At 39.2% G+C, this 18156-nt stretch overlaps 1 protein-coding gene across 1 annotated transcript in view; it reads left to right on the forward strand.

Annotated features, from left to right (window-relative positions):
* The window catches only part of TBC1D32 (TBC1 domain family member 32), a 176008-nt gene that overhangs the window by 111723 nt on the left and 46129 nt on the right, over positions 1 to 18156 (forward strand). The window contains exon 25 of the mRNA XM_024759058.1: positions 3416 to 3541. Coding sequence (XP_024614826.1) covers positions 3416 to 3541 — 126 coding nt within the window. The remainder of the gene's footprint in view (positions 1 to 3415; positions 3542 to 18156) is intronic.

An 18156-nucleotide genomic window follows, 5' to 3' on the forward strand; every position in this document is an offset into this window, starting at 1 on the left:
TCCTTTCTGAGTCTTTGTATTAACTGATTTAACTACTGGTTATGAGTTGTTTTTTCCCCCTTTCTCATGTTAGTAATTTTTAATTGAATATTCAACATTATTAATTTTACATAGTTGAGTGCTAGATTTTGTTGTCTTTAAAGAGTAATGGACATTTTTGGGCATGCAGTCAAGTTACTCGTGGATCAGTTTGATCATTCAGGGCTTTCATTTTTTGTTAGGGTAGGTGCAAAGTTGTCTTTATGGCTAATTTAACTCTGTTACTAAGGTGTGACTCTTCTGGTCTGTGGAACACTCTGGTAATTAAGGAGGACGCTTCACATTCTGTTTGGAACTTGGACATCTTCTAACCCTGTGTATCCTCTGGGAATTGTTCATTTTACAGCTCTCAGCTGTTCTTTACCCAGTCTTGTGGAGCTTCACTCTTCAACTGCACAGCTGATTCTTTGCAACCAACTTGACAAATACTTATACAGATTTCTGGAGTTCTTCCTTTGTTCATCTTCTTCAGTACTCTGATCCACAGATTTTAGTCTCCTCAGCCTCTCTGCAATTTGTCTTCTGTCTCTTTAACTCAGCCAGACCTCCAGGGCATCCCCCTTCCTGCACAGTGATCTTGAAAGTGATTCCAGAAAAAAAACAGGGCCCAAGTGTAAAAGTTACCTCATTAGTTTCCCTTTTCTCAGACATGACGGTCCTGTACTGCCTGTTGGCCAGTGTCTGAAAACTGTTTGGGTATATTTTACCCATTTGTCAAGTTGTTTATGGCAGGAAGGCAAGTCTGTTTCTAGTTTCTCCTTCATGACCAGAAGCAGGACTCTGGTTTTTATTTTTTTGTGTGTGATTATAAACATAGAAATTTTGGCAAACATGAAATTCTGTGTATCGTTCATGCTTGTTCTACTCCCCAAATCACTGATTCAGAGTTACTGTATTCCTATGGTACCATTCCTTTGATTCCGTTTCCCCTTGCCTCATTCTCCATGGCCAAGGGCTTTTGCTGGAGTAAGATTATTAGCCTCTCTCTGGACTTCCTCACTTATTCTGTACAAAGTTAGGAAAGAAAAATGTTTGGTAGGTGAATTTTGGAGAAGGAATGGAAAATCTTAGATTAGCCTACTTAAAGGCTGTATTTCCAAGTTAGCCTACCATTTTATTTTTTCTGTTTTTAAAAAATTTTTTTAAGTTAGCCTATCTTTAGATTATACTCATACCTTTCCTAACAAGAGCAGTCAGGAGAGGCCTTTGGTTGTCTGTCATTGTCTGTAATTGAATATATTCAGTGCAGGGGAGATACTTGTAAGTCTATGTGGCAGGAGATCCAAGTTATGGTGCCTAATTTAGCTGTTATAGTACTAGCACTGATATTTTGAACTCCATTTATCTTCTCCTGTCTACTTTTCATTTGGTTCCAAATTTAGAGGGGGGGGATAAAGGAACTGTTTCCCTCAAACTTGGTAACATCACAGATACAAATTTTCAATAAACATATCAAATCACTAAATATTTTTAGCCGTGACGTTGCATATTGAAGAGCTCACGCTTCCACTGAGAGCTGAGGGAAACGATAACCAGAGGTTATGAGCATACAAAGTTGTCTCTCTAGGAGTCTTGCAGGCACTCTGTCTCCAGCTCAGCATTTGTTTATTGTCTCAAATCAAATTTCCAGGTACTAAATTGGGCCCTTTAGCCTTTCTACCAGTTGGTAGATTCAGATGCATACCACATTTGCTGCTTCAGAATTGTTTACAGTCTAGTGCCTGTGCTCTTTTCCTTAGAATGAGATGAAAAAGCAAAATAGAATAGCAAATGTGAAGGGAGAGAGACAGGAGAGCAAGATAAGGCTGTAGAGCCGGAGGGAAGAGGCAAAAGATAACAGGATTTTTAAAAAGCAGGTGGGCTTCCCTGGTGGCGCAGTGGTTGAGAGTCCGCCTGCCGATGCAGGGGACACGGGTTCGTGCCCCGGTTCGGGAAGATCCCACATGCCGCGGAGCAGCTGGGCCCATGAGCCATGGCCGCTGAGCCTGCGCGTCCGAAGCCTGTGCTCCGCAACGGGAGAGGCCACAACGGTGAGAGGCCCGCGTACCGCAAAAAAAAAAAAAAAGCAGGTAATTTACAGAAGAGCTGTATGGACATTCTCTATTTGAAGGAGATGGTGGTGGTTATAAAAGGCAGGCTTACACATGGATAGAAAGAATGACACAGAAGGAAACAAAAATGAAAAACAAACTGCATTTGTCTTTCCAGTCATGTGCCACTAGTGATTTTTTATAGCAGTATAACTGACTCTTAACAGTATTATATTAGTTTCAGGTGTACCACATAGTGATTCAGTATTTTTATAGATTATGCCCCATATAAAGTTTTTATAAGATATTGGCTACATTCTCTGTGCTGTAATTTTATCCTTGTATCTTACTTTACACCTATGGGGGGTGGGGCAAGATCAGTGAAGGGGATTAAGAGGTACAAACCATTAGTGATTCTTAATAGGTTCTAGATAGTTTGTTCTTGGGAAATAAGTAATGTAGATATTCTAAATGGAAACTATAAAAATTCCATTTTAATGCTGTTCAGTTGTCTTTTACCTAACTTATATTGAGATGCATTTAACATTAATACTCTGCTGTTAATAATATAATTTTCAACAAAATTATCAGCTTTGATATTTCTTGTTTAAAGGTTTTGAGAATCTTTATTAAAAATAATAATTTTCTCCTTTGACTAAATCAGTTTCATTTTTCTCTAGATATTGCTTCTGATTGAGGCCATTTATGGAATATTACAGAATCATTCTGGTCTTGATACTTAAAGAGAATAGATTAGATTAGTACTAAATATCAGAATTATACACTCTTCCAACAAAACAGTTCTTTCCGGTTTGTGTGTATATTAGTGTGCATATGTTTGGTATAATTATATACTCATGATGATTGTATGAAAAAATATGTCTGTAGCTTTGATATGAGAAGGTTTTTTAGTGACCTAATTGTCAAATGTGGAAAGTTGAATAAATTATGATTTATATACTTAATCATATAATTTTATATATGATGACCATGAGGACTGTGTGAGGATATGTAGCTGCTTTTTTAGGACTAAATAAAACCAGTTTAGACCATTGGAATATGTATATCTTTTTTGTTGTTGTTATATACACTTCTTATGTATGTCTTGATTATGCTCAATTATACTCCTATCTGTGTATATATAGTATATGCATACACACAGGCATACACACACACACACATGCTTTATGACATGTAAGTTTCATGAGGGCAAGTGACCTTGTCTGTCTAGATAAAATAAAATACTTTTTCTGGAACTTGTAACTGTTTACATAAGTAAGTTGAATACTTATTTTTCAGTTTATCTAGCATGTTTTGTTAACATAACAAGTCATCTTTCTTATTAGACAATGATCTTGGCAAACTTCTATTGCACTTCAAAATGTCTGATAAGCAAACTGAGTGGATAGAAAACTGCCGAAGACAATTTTGCAAAATGATGAAGGCCAAACCTGATATAATCAGTGGAGGTGGTGAGTATGTTCTAATTTTTGTGAGTTTTTTGGCTTGAAGAGTATATTAGCAGAAGCTGTGTTTTCCTGAAGACTAGTACTGGCATATCATATCTAGAATACATGATATTAATTCCAGAAGTCCATTGACTTCTGAGAAATTTGTGGTCCTGGAGAACAAAAATTAAAATTTGAGAAATTACTCAGCTTTCTTTTAGTACTGTTTCAGAGGCCTTGGAAGCTAAATCTACCTTTGCCTAGGTAACAGTTTGCTTGGTTTCACCAGCTTTCACCTAGCTATACCATACTGCTATGTTTTTGGAACTTTATTGAATGTTTTGACATATTTTGAAACTCCGCCACATCTAGCCAAATAAATTTAGTGACTTTTAAGGAAATTTGGGTGTGTGTGTGTGGGGATAACTATGTTGTCTAAACCAGCAAGCAAGTTGTTTTATGTTCAGATATTTATATGCGTGCATGCTTCCTAAAATTATCATGTTTTAATTAACATTATCTTAAATAAAGATAGTCTAAGAAAAAGTTCTAATGTCAATATAAGCTAGATTTCTTGAAAGCTCTAATTTGAAAATGATTGTCCTCTTTATCAGCCATGCTTTATGGTTTTCATGTTTGTATCATTTGCTGTAAAATTAAAAATGGGAAATAAAAATAAGTTTATATTTTGTTGGAGAAATTATATTTTCAGGGAATATGATATATATGGGCAAGAAATCAAACATTATTCTCCAAAATTTTAGTGTAAAATGAGCAGTTCACCTGTTTCATACGCCCCCAAATATTTTAAAAATAGGTATTAGAAATATATATTTATCACTGGTTGCATAATAAAAGATATTTAAAATAGGTTTTGCAAATGCAAAAAGGTACAGAACAAAATGAGAAAGCAGCAGCTTGGAATATTGTTCAGTTTAAACACCCTAAGTAAAGGTGTAGTTTTCTGAGTTTCTCTCTTACAGGGATGGTGATAAGACAAGAGAGAAATCACCTGTTCCGTCCTATCCATGACTCAGAAACAACATAAACAAGTAGAACATTACCATTAAAACTGTGTTCTATTTGGAATCTGGGGCACTTCCCACAAGATTTGACCTTAGTTCTACATTACTCTGATACCGTGTCCACTGTTAGATTTTGAGCTACTTTCAAAAGTAGATCTTGACCTCTCTGCCCAGCAAGGTCTAATAGGTTACACAAAACTCAGTTACTTTTAACAGCAACTTTATAAGATAGTCTGCATTTTATGGATAAGGAAACAAAAGCCAGGAAATGTTAGATAACCAGCTCAGTTCACAGTGGCAGACCCAAGAAGTGAATTCAAGCAATCTGAATGCAAAACTCGTGCTTAGTATCAGTTTGCGATACTACCTCTTTGCACCTTCTCTTTACTACCTAATATTTTCCACATGGGAGGCAAACAATATTTATTAAGTAAACCCAGGTGAGCGTGATACTGATTGAGATAGAAGATGATAAAAGTTTTTAATATCTCCAGTCTCATAGCATACTTGTTTTCTGTCTATAAGCTAAGATGAACTAATTTGGGGGGTAAGCTGCAGAAATACTAAACAAATAACTGCTTTTGTAAGGCAGGCATGCTTATTTGTCTGTGTGCATGCACATGTACATCTGGCTCTATAATCTGGTTCAACTTGGGTTTTTTTTTTTTTAGACATCTGTATTGGAATATAATTGTTTTACAATGGTGTGTTAGTCTCTGCTTTATAACAAAGTGAATCACCTATATGTATGTGTATATACATGACTCTTTTTGAATTATGGTTTGCTCAGGGTGTATGCCCAGTAGTGGGATTGCTGGGTCGTATGGTAGTTTTATATTTAGTTCTTTAAGGAACCTCCATACTGTTCTCCAGAGCGGCTGTATCAATTTACATTTCCACCAGCAGTGCAAGAGGGTTCCCTTTTCTCCACACCCTCTCCAGTGTTTGTTGTTTGTAGATTTTTTTGATGATGGCCATTCTGACTGGTGTGAGGTGATACCTCATTGTAGTTTTGATTTGCATTTCTCTGATGATTAGTGGTGTTGAGCATCCTTTCATGTGTCTGTTGGAAATCTGTATATCTTCTTTGGAGAGATGTCTATTTAGGTCTTCTGTGCATTTTTGAATTGGGTTGTTGGCTTTTTTGATATTGAGCTGCATGAACTGCTTGTATATTTGGAAATTAATCCTTTGTCAGTTGCTTCATTTGCAAATATTTTCTCCCATTCTGAAGGTTGTCTTTTCGTCTTGTTTATGGTTTCCTTTGCTGTGCAAAGGCCTCTAAGTTTCATTAGATCCCATGTTGAACAGTAGTGATGAGAGTGGGAAACCTTGTCTTGTTCCTGGTCTTAGGGGAAGTGGTTTCAGTTTTTCACCATTGAGGATGATGTTGGCTGTGGGTTTGTCATATATGGCCTTTATTATGTTGAGGAAAGTTCCCTCTATGCCTACTTTCTGGAGGGTTTTTATCATAAATGGTGCTGAATTTTGTCTAAAGTTTTTTCTGCATCTATTGAGATGATCATATGGTTTTTCTCCTTCAGTTTGTTAATATGGTGTATGACATTGATTGATTTGTATATATTGAGGAATCCTTGCATTCCTGGGATAAACCCCACTTGATCAGGGTGTATGATCCTTTTAATGTGCTGTTGGATTCTGTTTGCTAGTATTTTGTTGAGGATTTTTACATCTATGTTCATCACTGATATTGGCCTGTAGTTTTCTTTCTATGTGACATCTTTGTCTGGTTTTGGTATCAGGGCGATGGTGGCCTTGTAAAATGAGTTTGGGAGTGTTCTTCCCTCTGCTATATTTTGGAAGAGTTTGAGAAGGATAGGTGTTAGCTCTTCTCTAAATGTTTGATAGAATTCACCTGTGAAGCCATCTGGTCCTGGGCTTTTGTTTGTTGGAAGATTTTTGATCAAAAGAAAGTGTACTCTGCTGTTTTGGCAGGGAATGTCCTATAAATATCAATTAAGCCCATCTTGTTTAATGTATCATTTAAAGCTTGTGTTTCCTTATTTTGTTTCATTTTGCATGATCTGTCCATTCGTGAAAGTGGGGTGTTGAAGTCCCCTACTATGGTTGTGTTGCTGTTGATTTCCCCTTTTATGACTGTTATTATTTGCCTTATGTATTGAGGTGCTCCTATGTTGGGTGCATAAATATTTACGACTGTTATTTCTTCTTCTTCGATTGATCCCTTTATCAATATGTAGTGTTCTTCTTTGTCTCTTGTAACAGTCTTTGGGTTTTTTTGGTTTTTTGGGGGATTTTGGGCGGGGTTTTTTTTTGCAGTACGCAGGTCTCTCACTCTTGTGGCCTCTCCCATTGCAGAGCACAGGCTCCGGATGTGCAGGCTTAGCAGCCATGGCTCACAGGCCCAGCCGCTCCGCAGCATGTGGGATCTTCCCAGACCGGGGCACGAACCCGTGTCCCCTGCATCAGCAGGTGGACTCTCAACCACTGCCCCACCAGGGAAGCCCTAGTCTTTGTTTTAAAGTCTAAGCTTTATCAATATGTAGTGTTCTTCTTTGTCTCTTGTAACAGTCTTTGGGTTTTTTGGGGGATTTTGGGCGGGGTTTTTTTTTGTGGTACACAGGTCTCTCACTCTTATGGCCTCTCCCATTGCAGAGCACAGGCTCCGGATGTGCAGGCTCAGCAGCCATGGCTCACAGGCCCAGCCGCTCCGCAGCATGTGGGATCTTCCCAGACCGGGGCACGAACCCGTGTCCCCTGCATCAGCAGGTGGACTCTCAACCACTGCCCCACCAGGGAAGCCCTAGTCTTTGTTTTAAAGTCTATTTTTTCTGATATGAGAATAGTTACTCCAGCTTTCTTTTGATTTCCATTTGCATGGAATATCTTTTTCCTTCCCCATACTTTCTGTATGTGTTCCTAGCTCTGAAGTGGGTCTCTTGTAGACAGCATATATATGGGTCTTGTTTTTGTATCCATTCAGCCAGTCTATGTGTTTTGGTTGGAGCATTTAACCCACTTACATTTAATGTAGTTATCGATATGTATGTTCCTACTACCATTTTTCTTCACTGTTTTGGGTTTGTTATTATAGGTCTTTTCCTTGTCTTGTGTTTCCTGCCTAGAGAAGTTCCTGTAGCATTTGTTTTAAAGCTGGTTTGGTGGTGCTGCATTCTCTTAGAATTTGCTTGTCTGTAAAGGTTTTAATTTCACTGTCGAATCTGAATGAGATCCTTGCTGGGTAGAGTAATCTTGGTTGCAAGTTTTTCCCTTTCATCACTTGTAATATGTCTTGCCACTCCCTCTGGCTTGCAGAGTTTCTCCTGAAAGATAAGCTGTTAACCTTTTGTGGACTCCCTGTATGTTATTTGTTGTTTTTCCCTTGCTGCTTTTAATATTTTTTCTTTGTAAATATATATGGGTCTTGTTTTTGTATCCATTCAGCCAGTCTATGTCTTTTGGTTGGAGCATTTAACCCACTTACATTTAATGTAGCTATCGATATGTATGTTCCTATTACCATTTTCTTCACTGTTTTGGGTTCGTTATTATAGGTCTTTTCCTTGTCTTGTGTTTCCTGCCTAGAGAAGTTCCTGTAGCATTTGTTTTAAAGCTGGTTTGGTGGTGCTGCATTCTCTTAGAATTTGCTTGTCTGTAAAGGTTTTAATTTCACTGTCGAATCTGAATGAGATCCTTGCTGGGTAGAGTAATCTTGGTTGCAAGTTTTACCCTTTCATCACTTGTAATATGTCTTGCCACTCCCTCTGGCTTGCAGAGTTTCTCCTGAAAGATAAGCTGTTAACCTTTTGTGGACTCCCTGTATGTTATTTGTTGTTTTTCCCTTGCTGCTTTTAATATTTTTTCTTTGTATTTAAGTTTTGATAGTCTGATTAATATGTGCCTTGGCGTGTTTCTCCTTGGCTTTATCCTGAGTGGGACTCTCTGCGCTTCCTGGACTTGGTTGACCATTTCCTTTCCCATGTGAGGGAAGTTTTCAGCTATAATCTCTTCATGTATTTTCTAGTCCCTTTCTTTTTCTCTTCTTCTGGGACCCCTATAATTCAAAGGTTTGTGTGTTTAATGTTGTCCCAGAGGTCTCTGAGTCTGTCTTCAATTCTTTTCATTCTTTTTTCTTTATTCTGTTCTGCGGTAGTTATTTCCACTATTTTATATTCCAGGTCACTTATCTGTCTTTCTGCCTCAGTTATTCTTCCTTTGATTCCTAGAGAATTTTTAATTTCATTTATTGTGTTGTTCATCATTGTTTGTTTTCTCTTTAGTTCTTCTAGGTCCTTGTTAAACATTTCTTGTATTTCCTCCATTCTATTTACACGATTTTGGATCATCTTTACTATCATTACTCTGAATTCTTTTTCAGGTAGACTGCCTATGTCTTCTTCATTTGTTATTCTGCCTCAGTTATTCTTCCTTTGACTCCTAGAGAATTTTTAATTTCATTTATTGTGTTGTTCATCATTGTTTGTTTGCTCTTTAGTTCTTCTAGGTCCTTGTTAAACATTTCTTGTATTTCCTCCATTCTGTTTACACGATTTTGGATCATCTTTACTATCATTACTCTGAATTCTTTTTCAGGTAGACTGCCTATGTCTTCATTTGTTTGGTCTGGTGAGTTTTTACCCTGCTCCTTTATGTGCTGTTTGTTTCTTTGTCTTCTCATTTTGCTTTTCTTACTGTGTTTGGGGTCTTGTTTCTCAGGCTGCAGGTTTGTATTTCCCATTGTTTTTGGTGTGTGCCCCCAGTGTAAGGTTTGTTCGGTGGGTTGTATAGGCTTCCTGGTGGAGGGGACTGGTGCCTCTGTTCTGGTGGATGAGGCTGGATCTTGTCTTTCTGGTCATCAGGCTCGTGTCCAGTAGTGTGTTTTGGGGTATCTTTGACCTTATAATGATTTTAGGCAACCTCTCTGCTAATGGGTGGGGTCATGTTCCTGTCTTGCTAGTTATTTGGCATAGGATGTCCAGCACTGTAGCTTGCTGATGTGTCCAGTAGTGTGTTTTGGGGTGTCTTTGACCTTATAATGATTTTAGGCAACCTGTCTGCTAATGGGTGGGGTCATGTTCCTGTCTTGCTAGTTATTTGGCATAGGATATCCAGCACTGTAGCTTGCTGGTCTTTGAGTGGAGCTGGGTCTTAGCATTGAGATGGATATTGCTGGGAGAGCTTTCACTGTTTGATATTATGTGGAGCTCGGAGGTCTCTGGTGGTCCAGTGTCCTGATCTCGGCTCTGTCACCTCAGAGGCACATGCCTGACACCTGGCCAGAGTACGAAGACCCTGCCAGCCACACAACTCAGAAGAAAAGGGAGAAAGAAAGAAAGAAAAAATAAAAGTAAAGTTATTAAAATAAAAATTTAAGTAATAAAAAAAGAAAAAAAAAGCAAGAAGGAAGCAACCAAAGAAAAAACAGATACAGCAATGATAAGCGCTAAAAATTATACTAAAAAAAAAAAAAAAGGACAGGCACAACCCTAGGAGAAACGGTAAAAGCAAAGCTATACAGGCAACATCACACAAAGAAGCATACACATACACACTGACAAAAAGAGAAAAAGGAAAAATATACATCTCTATATTAAAAAAAAGAAAGGAAGAGAGCAGCCAAATCAATAAGCATATCTACCAATTATAATAAATTCTAAATACTGACCTAAGATAAACATGAGACCAGAAACAAATTAGCTGCAGAAAGCAAAACTGAAGTCTACAGTTGCTCCCAAAGTCCACCGCCTCAATTTTGGGATGATTTGTTGTCTATTCTGGTATTCCACAGATGCAGGGTACATCACGCTGATTGTGGAGATTTAATCCGCTGTTCCTGAGGCTGCTGGGAGATTTCCCTTTCTCTTTGTTCGCACAGCTCCTGGGGTTCAGCTTTGGATTTGGCCTCGCCTCTGTGTGTAGGCCGCCTGAGGGTGTCTGTTCCCACCCAGATAGGACAGGGTTAATGGAGCAGCTGATTAGGGGGCTCTGGCTCAGTCAGGCCAGGGGAAAAGAGGGGTACGGAATGGGGGGCAAGCCTGCAGCAGCAGAGGCCAGCATGACGTTGCAGCAGCCTGAGGCGCTGTGTGTTCTCCCGGGGAAGTTGTCCCTGGATCACGGGACCCTGGCAGTGGTGGGCCACACAGGCTCCCGGGCGGGGAGGTGTGGAGAGTGACCTGTGCTTGCACACAGGCTTCTTGTTGGCGGCAGCCGCAGCCTTAGCATCTCATGCGCATCTCTGCTGTCCAAGCGGATAGCCTTGGAGCTCGTTTAGGTGTTATGTTCGCATAGCTCCTGGGGTTCAGCTTTGGATTTGGCCTCGCCTCTGCGTGTAGGTCGCCTGAGGGTGTCTGTTCCCACCCAGATAGGACAGGGTTAATGGAGCAGCTGATTAGGGGGCTCTGGCTCAGTCAGGCCAGGGGAAAAGAGGGGTACGGAATGGGGGGCAAGCCTGCAGCAGCAGAGGCCAGCATGACGTTGCAGCAGCCTGAGGCGCTGTGTGTTCTCCCGGGGAAGTTGTCCCTGGATCACGGGACCCTGGCAGTGGTGGGCCACACAGGCTCCCGGGCGGGGAGGTGTGGAGAGTGACCTGTGCTTGCACACAGGCTTCTTGTTGGCGGCAGCAGCAGCCTTAGCATCTCATGCGCATCTCTGCTGTCCAAGCGGATAGCCTTGGAGCTCGTTTAGGTGGTGCCCTGAATCCCTTCTCCTCGCACACCCTGAAACAATGGTCTCTTGCCTGTTCGGCAGGTCCAGGCCTTTTCCCAGACTCCCTCCTGTCTAGCTGTGGCGCACTAGCCTCCTTCAGGCTGTGTTTACGCAGCCAACCTAAGTCCTCCCCCTGGGATCTGACCTCCGAAGCCTGAGCCTCAGCTCCCAGCCCCCACCCGCCCCTGCGGGTGAGCAGACAAGCCTCTCGGGCTGGTGAGTGCTGGTTGGCACCGATCCTCTGTGCGGGAATCTTTTCGCTTTGGCCTCCGCACCTCTGTTGCTGCGCTCTCCTCCATGGCTCCAAAGCTACCCGGCTCCGCCACCCGCAGTCTCCGCCAGTGAAGGGGCTTCCTAGTGTGTGGAAACTTTTCCTCCTTCACAGCTCCCTCCCAGAGGTGCAGGTCCCACCCCTAATCTTTGTCTCTGTTTTTTACTTTTTTCTTTTGCCCTACCCAGGTACATGGGGAGTTTCTTGCCTTTTGGGAAGTCTGAGGTCTTCTGCCAGCATTCAGCAGGTGTTGTGTAGGAGTTGTTCCACATGTAGATGTATTTCTGATGTATTTGTGGGGAGGAAGGTGATCTCCATGTCGTACTCCTCTGTCATCTTGAAAGTCTCGGTCAACTTGGGTTTTAAATATAAGCAATCTACAGTTATCAAGAACCAAAGATTTTAAAATTATCATTACCTATGCTGCATGTTCTCCCCAAAATCTCTACCTAAGACTCTGCAGTGCACAATAGATACCATGTACCTTCATTAATATTTTTTCATAATTATAATATTGAGTGAATGAATTAGTCTTAATTTCTCTATAAATTATACGATCTGAATCCAAAAGGAGGTAGACAAAGGAAATTCAGTTAACAAGAAACTTATTGAGAACCTACTTGTTGACTCCCTGTTCTGCTCCCCACTATGGGCAGCTACTGTCCTTTGTAGGTAATGGTAAGGAGGGGGCGAACAATCCATCAGTAGTCTTCCCAAATTGATTTAAACCCAGGGCATCTAAACAGCTATCAGGAGAGAAAATTTCCAACTTTCTCTGGCTTGAGCTCCTGCTGTTCCCAGAGTTTTCTTTTCCGGGTTTTAGCTTTTAAGAACAAGTGAGACAATGTAGATGTGTAATTGCCTAACATTCCTGCACTCACTTATAATGAGTCACTCGGAGAAGTGATAGATTATATGACCCAGAGCTCACAGGCCGAAGTTAATTTTTTTAAAACATGAGTTAGATTTTTCCTTTTCATGACCTTATTTTTGGTCTGTGTGTATTTTCCACCCTACCCCCAACTATATCTGAGACCTTTTTCCTAGCATAGAACTAACGAGGACATGTTCCCTGAACCTCTATAAATTTCCTTCATTTTCATGTGTTTATTTCTTTCAGCTCTGGGAGAGAACATAGTTTCTTGTCAGGAAGGTCTCTGTAGGTCTGATTGACTTCTAGTTTCCCCTGAATTTACTAACCTAGCCTCTTGTTGTCTATCCATTCTAAACATTGGATTCCATCATCAATTGCACGTTTAATTTCTTCTACTCTTATATCTGTCTTTGTAGAGTTGTCTCCGTATAAAAAGAAGCTTCTATTTCTCACATTATCTTCTAATCATTGTTTCCCACTAATCTTTTATTTGTGACCTAATAATTAAATATACAATTTTAAATATGTTCCAAGTATGTTCTTCCTATTTCTGTTCTCTAATATTGATAATATAGTTTATAACTGGAATTCTAGTGTAGGATTCATATAATTTGAGTTGGTCACTAGATAACATGTACAACATGTCTGATAGACAGTGTTGGAAACTGGTATGCTTTATAACTATAATACATTTTGTATAACTGTATACTTCAAATGCTCAAATTATCACAACTTGGACTCTTAAGAGTTTTTGTTTAAGCTGGCCTCTTTGTCCTTTAAATTTTAATTTATTTTTTCTGTTTTCCTCTGAAAGAATCCTGGCATAGTAACAGCAATGAGGTCATCTAGACTCACTTTTTCGGCTCCTAAACATGGTTCAAGGGATTCTGGTTCCTTTCAGTGGGGAGAATAACGTTAGGGGCAAAATTTGAGCAACAGTGTGCATTAGGTGCCTCCACATAATCACTTAGGATAAGATGACATGAGTCAAGTGTCCTCTTTAAAAAAAAAAACAAAAAAAGTGGGGGCTGTATTTTTGTTTCAAGTTTACTTCTGGCTATATATATTTTTTAATTTTCCTCTGAGCATTTAATCTAGTTTTCTTATTTTGTCCTGCCATTTAGATTTTATCTATATGAGATGCCATGGAAAGTATTAAAATGTATTCTTCTTGCATTCTCTTTTCTTACTGCTGTCACTAGTATATACCTAGTACAGTAATTGAAAGAAACAGCCTGGTTCCCTTTGACTTCTCTCTTTCTTTCATCCTCTGACTCTCATGTACTTGGTTACCATGTCTTAGAGTTTATTCTTAATTTTTTTTTAATCTTTCTTTCTCATCCATGTCCTCTGCTACTACTTTAATTCAAGTATTAACCATTTAGCAACTAAATTATTGTGTGAAATACATGATCATTTTAGGAAAACTAGAAATTATAAACAAAATGAAGAAACTGATATTTACCTGTAATCTCTGAAGGATAAGGTTAGCACTAAGTTAATTTTAGCCAAAAAGATTTAATACCTACCATACTATTTTCTTTTGCCATTTCACTCAATACAGTATTGTACAGAATTTTCCATGTCAGTGAAAGTGCTTATACAAAGTAATTTTTTTAAATATCTTTTTTGGAGTATAATTGCTTTACAATGGTGTGTTAGTTTCTGCTTTATAACAAAGTGAGTCAGTTATAAATATGCATATGTTCCCAAATCTCTTCCCTCTTGCATCTCGCTCCCTCCCACCCTCCCTATCCCACCCCTCTAGGTGGTCACAAACCACCTAGCTGATCTCCCTGTGCTATGCGGCTACTTCCCACTAGCTATCTATTTTACATTTGGTAGTGTATATATGTCCATGCCACTCTTTCACTTTGTCAGTCTACTCATTTATCTATGGATCTGATTCCTATAACACTTTCCTTTATCTCAGTTGGCCCCCTGGGATCCTAGCCAGTTACTGTTTCAAATATACAGTAATGAGACCAAAATCTTTAATAATTTAGGTTATCTGATAATATCAAAGCACTAGTAAATCACTTAAAAAAAAGACATATACAGCCTGCTATAAGCAGAAACAGAGACATTAAAGCTCATGAAAGAAAGCATAAGAGGTGCTATGATGATAAAAGCCTGAGGCCTGAAAGGAGGATCCCTAATGGCTGATGCTAAAGGGGCAAAAGCATCAATTCCTTTGTTTTTCCACTCACTTTAACCTTGTGAGCACCATCATATATCGTTATTGGTCTAGCCTTAATTGCATTCTTCGTGTGGTATTTGCCCATCGTGTGATTCTTTTACCAAAGCTCCTTTTTTCATACACCCTCTTCTTGGCATAATTAACCAAGGGAAAGAGGAATTCAGCACAATTTCTAATCCATCACCTTCTGAATCCTTCTGCGCTTCAGCTATACCATAACAACTCAAAGTTGTTTTGTACCCATGGACTTTAAATTGGCCTGTCTTCTATCTACTTATGGTTATAAAGCAGTTGTACTTGATACAAGCAGATAATTCTCTAAGACTCAATATTAATCACATGAATAATATAAGAATAAAGAATGATTTCAAATAGGCTAAGAATAAAAAATTTTTTACGTGTGATTGTCTAATTTATATGATGGAACTTACATCCAGCCTTTAAGGAGTCTAAACATTCATAATGAAAAAAGTACAGAGATAATTTCTACTTTTAAAAGATGGAGTAGATGATCTTTCCCTTTTCCCTCATCCTGTGTACAGCTAAGATTTCTGGATATCATCTTATGTTTTATATGTGACTCTGGAAGATGGAGAGAAGGCAGACTGGCTAGGGACCTTGGGACCTAAGGAACAACTCAGAGGTGATGTTTCTTGGGTTTTCTTTTTGCCTTGTATATCCTAGGCTGAGTAATTAAGATTGCCAACAGATGCAGGAAGAAAAATGAGGGCTGGGCAGTAAAAGCCTGCTCTCTCTAACCAAAGGACCAGGAAAAGGGCAGTCTACCAAGACAAAATTTGTAGATAGTGACCACTTTAATCCAGACGAACACCACTTTAGAAAATATTGCCAACAAGACTTGGGGTTCAGCCTGGACTTCCATTCTCAGCTGCCAGTAATGAGGCACCCCTGCCTCTCCCTGGTAGGATGGTATCGGAGGAGACCTAGGTAGAGAGTTAGGAATTTCACCATCACCCAATGGTAATAAGGCCACCGTCTCTCCTTCCCCTCCACACATGTATTTGTTTCACACATGAAACAAATTTTAAAATACAAAGTGTCAGCAAAGAAATATATAAAGAAAACCCAAAAGGAAATTTTAGAACTGAAGAATTCCATTCCCAAAATAGAAAGCTCAATGGATGGGCTCAACAATAAAATAGAGGGGACAGAGGAAAGAATCAGTGAACTTGAAGATATTAAGAGAGGAAATAGACTGAAAAATTTTTTTAAAAGATTGAATCCCAAAGTCCTGTGGAACCATAACAGAAGATCTAACATTTGCGTCATTGGAGTCATGGAAAGAGGTTAGAGCTACAAATGTATTTGAAAAAATGATGGCTGAAAACTTTCCAAATTTGGCAAAAGACCTAAGCCTGTGGATTCTAGAACCTCAAAGAGGGTAGACCCAAAGAAGTCCACACCAAGACACAATACAGTTGACCCTTAAACAACACAAGGTTGAACTGTGTAGGTCTACTTATACACAGACTTTTTTTCAGTAGTAAATACAGTACTAGATGATCTGAGGTTGGTTGAATCTGTGAATGAGGATAAGGAGGGCTGACTATAAATTATATTGGGTTGGCCAAAAAGTTTGTTTGGTTTTTTCCATAAGATAGCTCCAGTGGCACTTAGTTGTCTTTAACTTCATTCGAAACAATTTTGTTAGACTGTATTGTGACAGCTGTCACATCAGCGTGCATTTAAAAACAAAACTTATCAAAATTGATGAATTTTTGTGTAGCCATTTTCATATTGAAGATGAAAGAAAAAAGCCACATCTTCGGCTTTATTTCACAAAAGGTAAAAACCCAACCAAAATGCAAACAAAGATTTGTACAGTGTATGGAGAAGGTGCTATGACCGATCGAATGTGTCAAAAGTGGTTTGCGATGTTTCATGCTGGAGATTTTTTTCTGGACGATGCTCTAGGGTCTGGTAGCCCAGCTGAAGTTGATAGCAATCAAATCGAGACATTAATTGAGAACAATCAACGTTATACCACACGGGAGATAGCCGACATAGTCAAAATATCCAAATCAGGCGTTGAAAATCATTTGCACCAGCTTGGTTATGTGAATCGCTTTGATGTTTGCGTTCCACATAAGCGAAAACAGTCTTCTTGACAGTATTTCCACGTGAGCTTCTCTACTTAAATGTAATGAAAACATTCTGTTTTTAAAACAAATTGTGATGGGCAATGAAAAGTGGACCCTGTACAATAATGTGGAACGGAAGAGATCATGGGGCAAGCAAAATGAACCACCACCAACCACACCAAAGGCTGGTCTTCATCCAAAGAAGGTGATGTTGTGTATATGGTGGGATTGGAAGGGAGTCCTCTATTATGAACTTCTTCCAGAAAACCAAACGATTCCAACAAGTACTGCTCCCAATTTAGACCAACTGAAAGCAGCGCTCAAAGAAAAGCATCTGGAATTAGTCAACGGAAAATACATAATTTTCCATCAGGGTAATGCAAGACTGCATGTTTCTTTGATGATCAGGCAAAACTGTTAACAGCTTGGCTGGGAAGTTCTGCTTCATCCTCCGTATTCACCAGACATTGCACCTTCAGATTTCCATTTGTTTTGGTCTTTACAAAATTCTCTTCATGGATCAATTTTCAATTCCCTGGCAGACTGTAAAAGGCACATGGAACAGTTCTTTGCTCAAAAAGATAAAAAGTTTGGGGAAGATGGAATTATGAAGCTGCCTGAAAAATGGCAGACGGTAGGGGAACAAAATGGTGAATATGTTGCTCAATAAAGTTCTTGGCGAAAATGAAAAATGTATCTTATTTTTACTTTAAAAACCGAAGGAAACTTTTGGCCAACCCAATACATGATTTTTGACTGTGCAGGGGGTTGGCACCCCAATCCGCCCTTGTTGTTCAAAGGTCAACTGTGTAGTTAAACTTCTGAAAATTTAAGACAAATCTTGAAAGCAGAGAGGGAGAAACAACACCATAGCTACAAGGGAAAATCAATGCAAATGACAGTGGACTTCTCCCCAGAAAAGATGGAGGACAGAGGAAGTGGCATGACATTATTCAAGAGCTGAAGGCAAAGAACTGTCAACCTGAGCTCTGTGTTTTTTGAAAGTAGCCTTCAGGAATATTGAGGAAATCAATACATTCTCAGGTGAAAAATATGTCACCAGCAGACCTACCCTAAATAAAGGAATTTTTCTACCTCTGTCATGTGCCTGCAACCTCCTGTTCATCTATAATTGTACAAACTTTCTTTTAAAAACAAGGAATGAATATAAACTACTTGAGAACATTGAGAAAAATAGTCTGTGCTTATAATTTGTATAAAAAGTGAACATAGTTGGATGTGGTGAGATTGTAAAGTGCTTGAAACACATTAGTAGAGTTCTGACTTCATGGAGGGTAGAGAGATGAGAATTGTAAGTTCTGAATACTGAAGTGTTCAGGAACAAACATCTGGTGGTTACATGAAGGATGGTGATTGGGAAAAAATTGCACACATAATGTAATTGTCTTGTGATCTGGTGATGTGCCAGCAGTGATAAAAGATGAAAGAATTAAAGAGTGAATCCTGGAGAAATTTTGTA

Source organism: Neophocaena asiaeorientalis, unplaced genomic scaffold (genome assembly GCF_003031525.2).
Source record: "Neophocaena asiaeorientalis asiaeorientalis breed wild unplaced genomic scaffold, Neophocaena_asiaeorientalis_V1.1 scaffold5, whole genome shotgun sequence".
NCBI classification, from domain to species: Eukaryota; Metazoa; Chordata; class Mammalia; order Artiodactyla; family Phocoenidae; genus Neophocaena; species Neophocaena asiaeorientalis.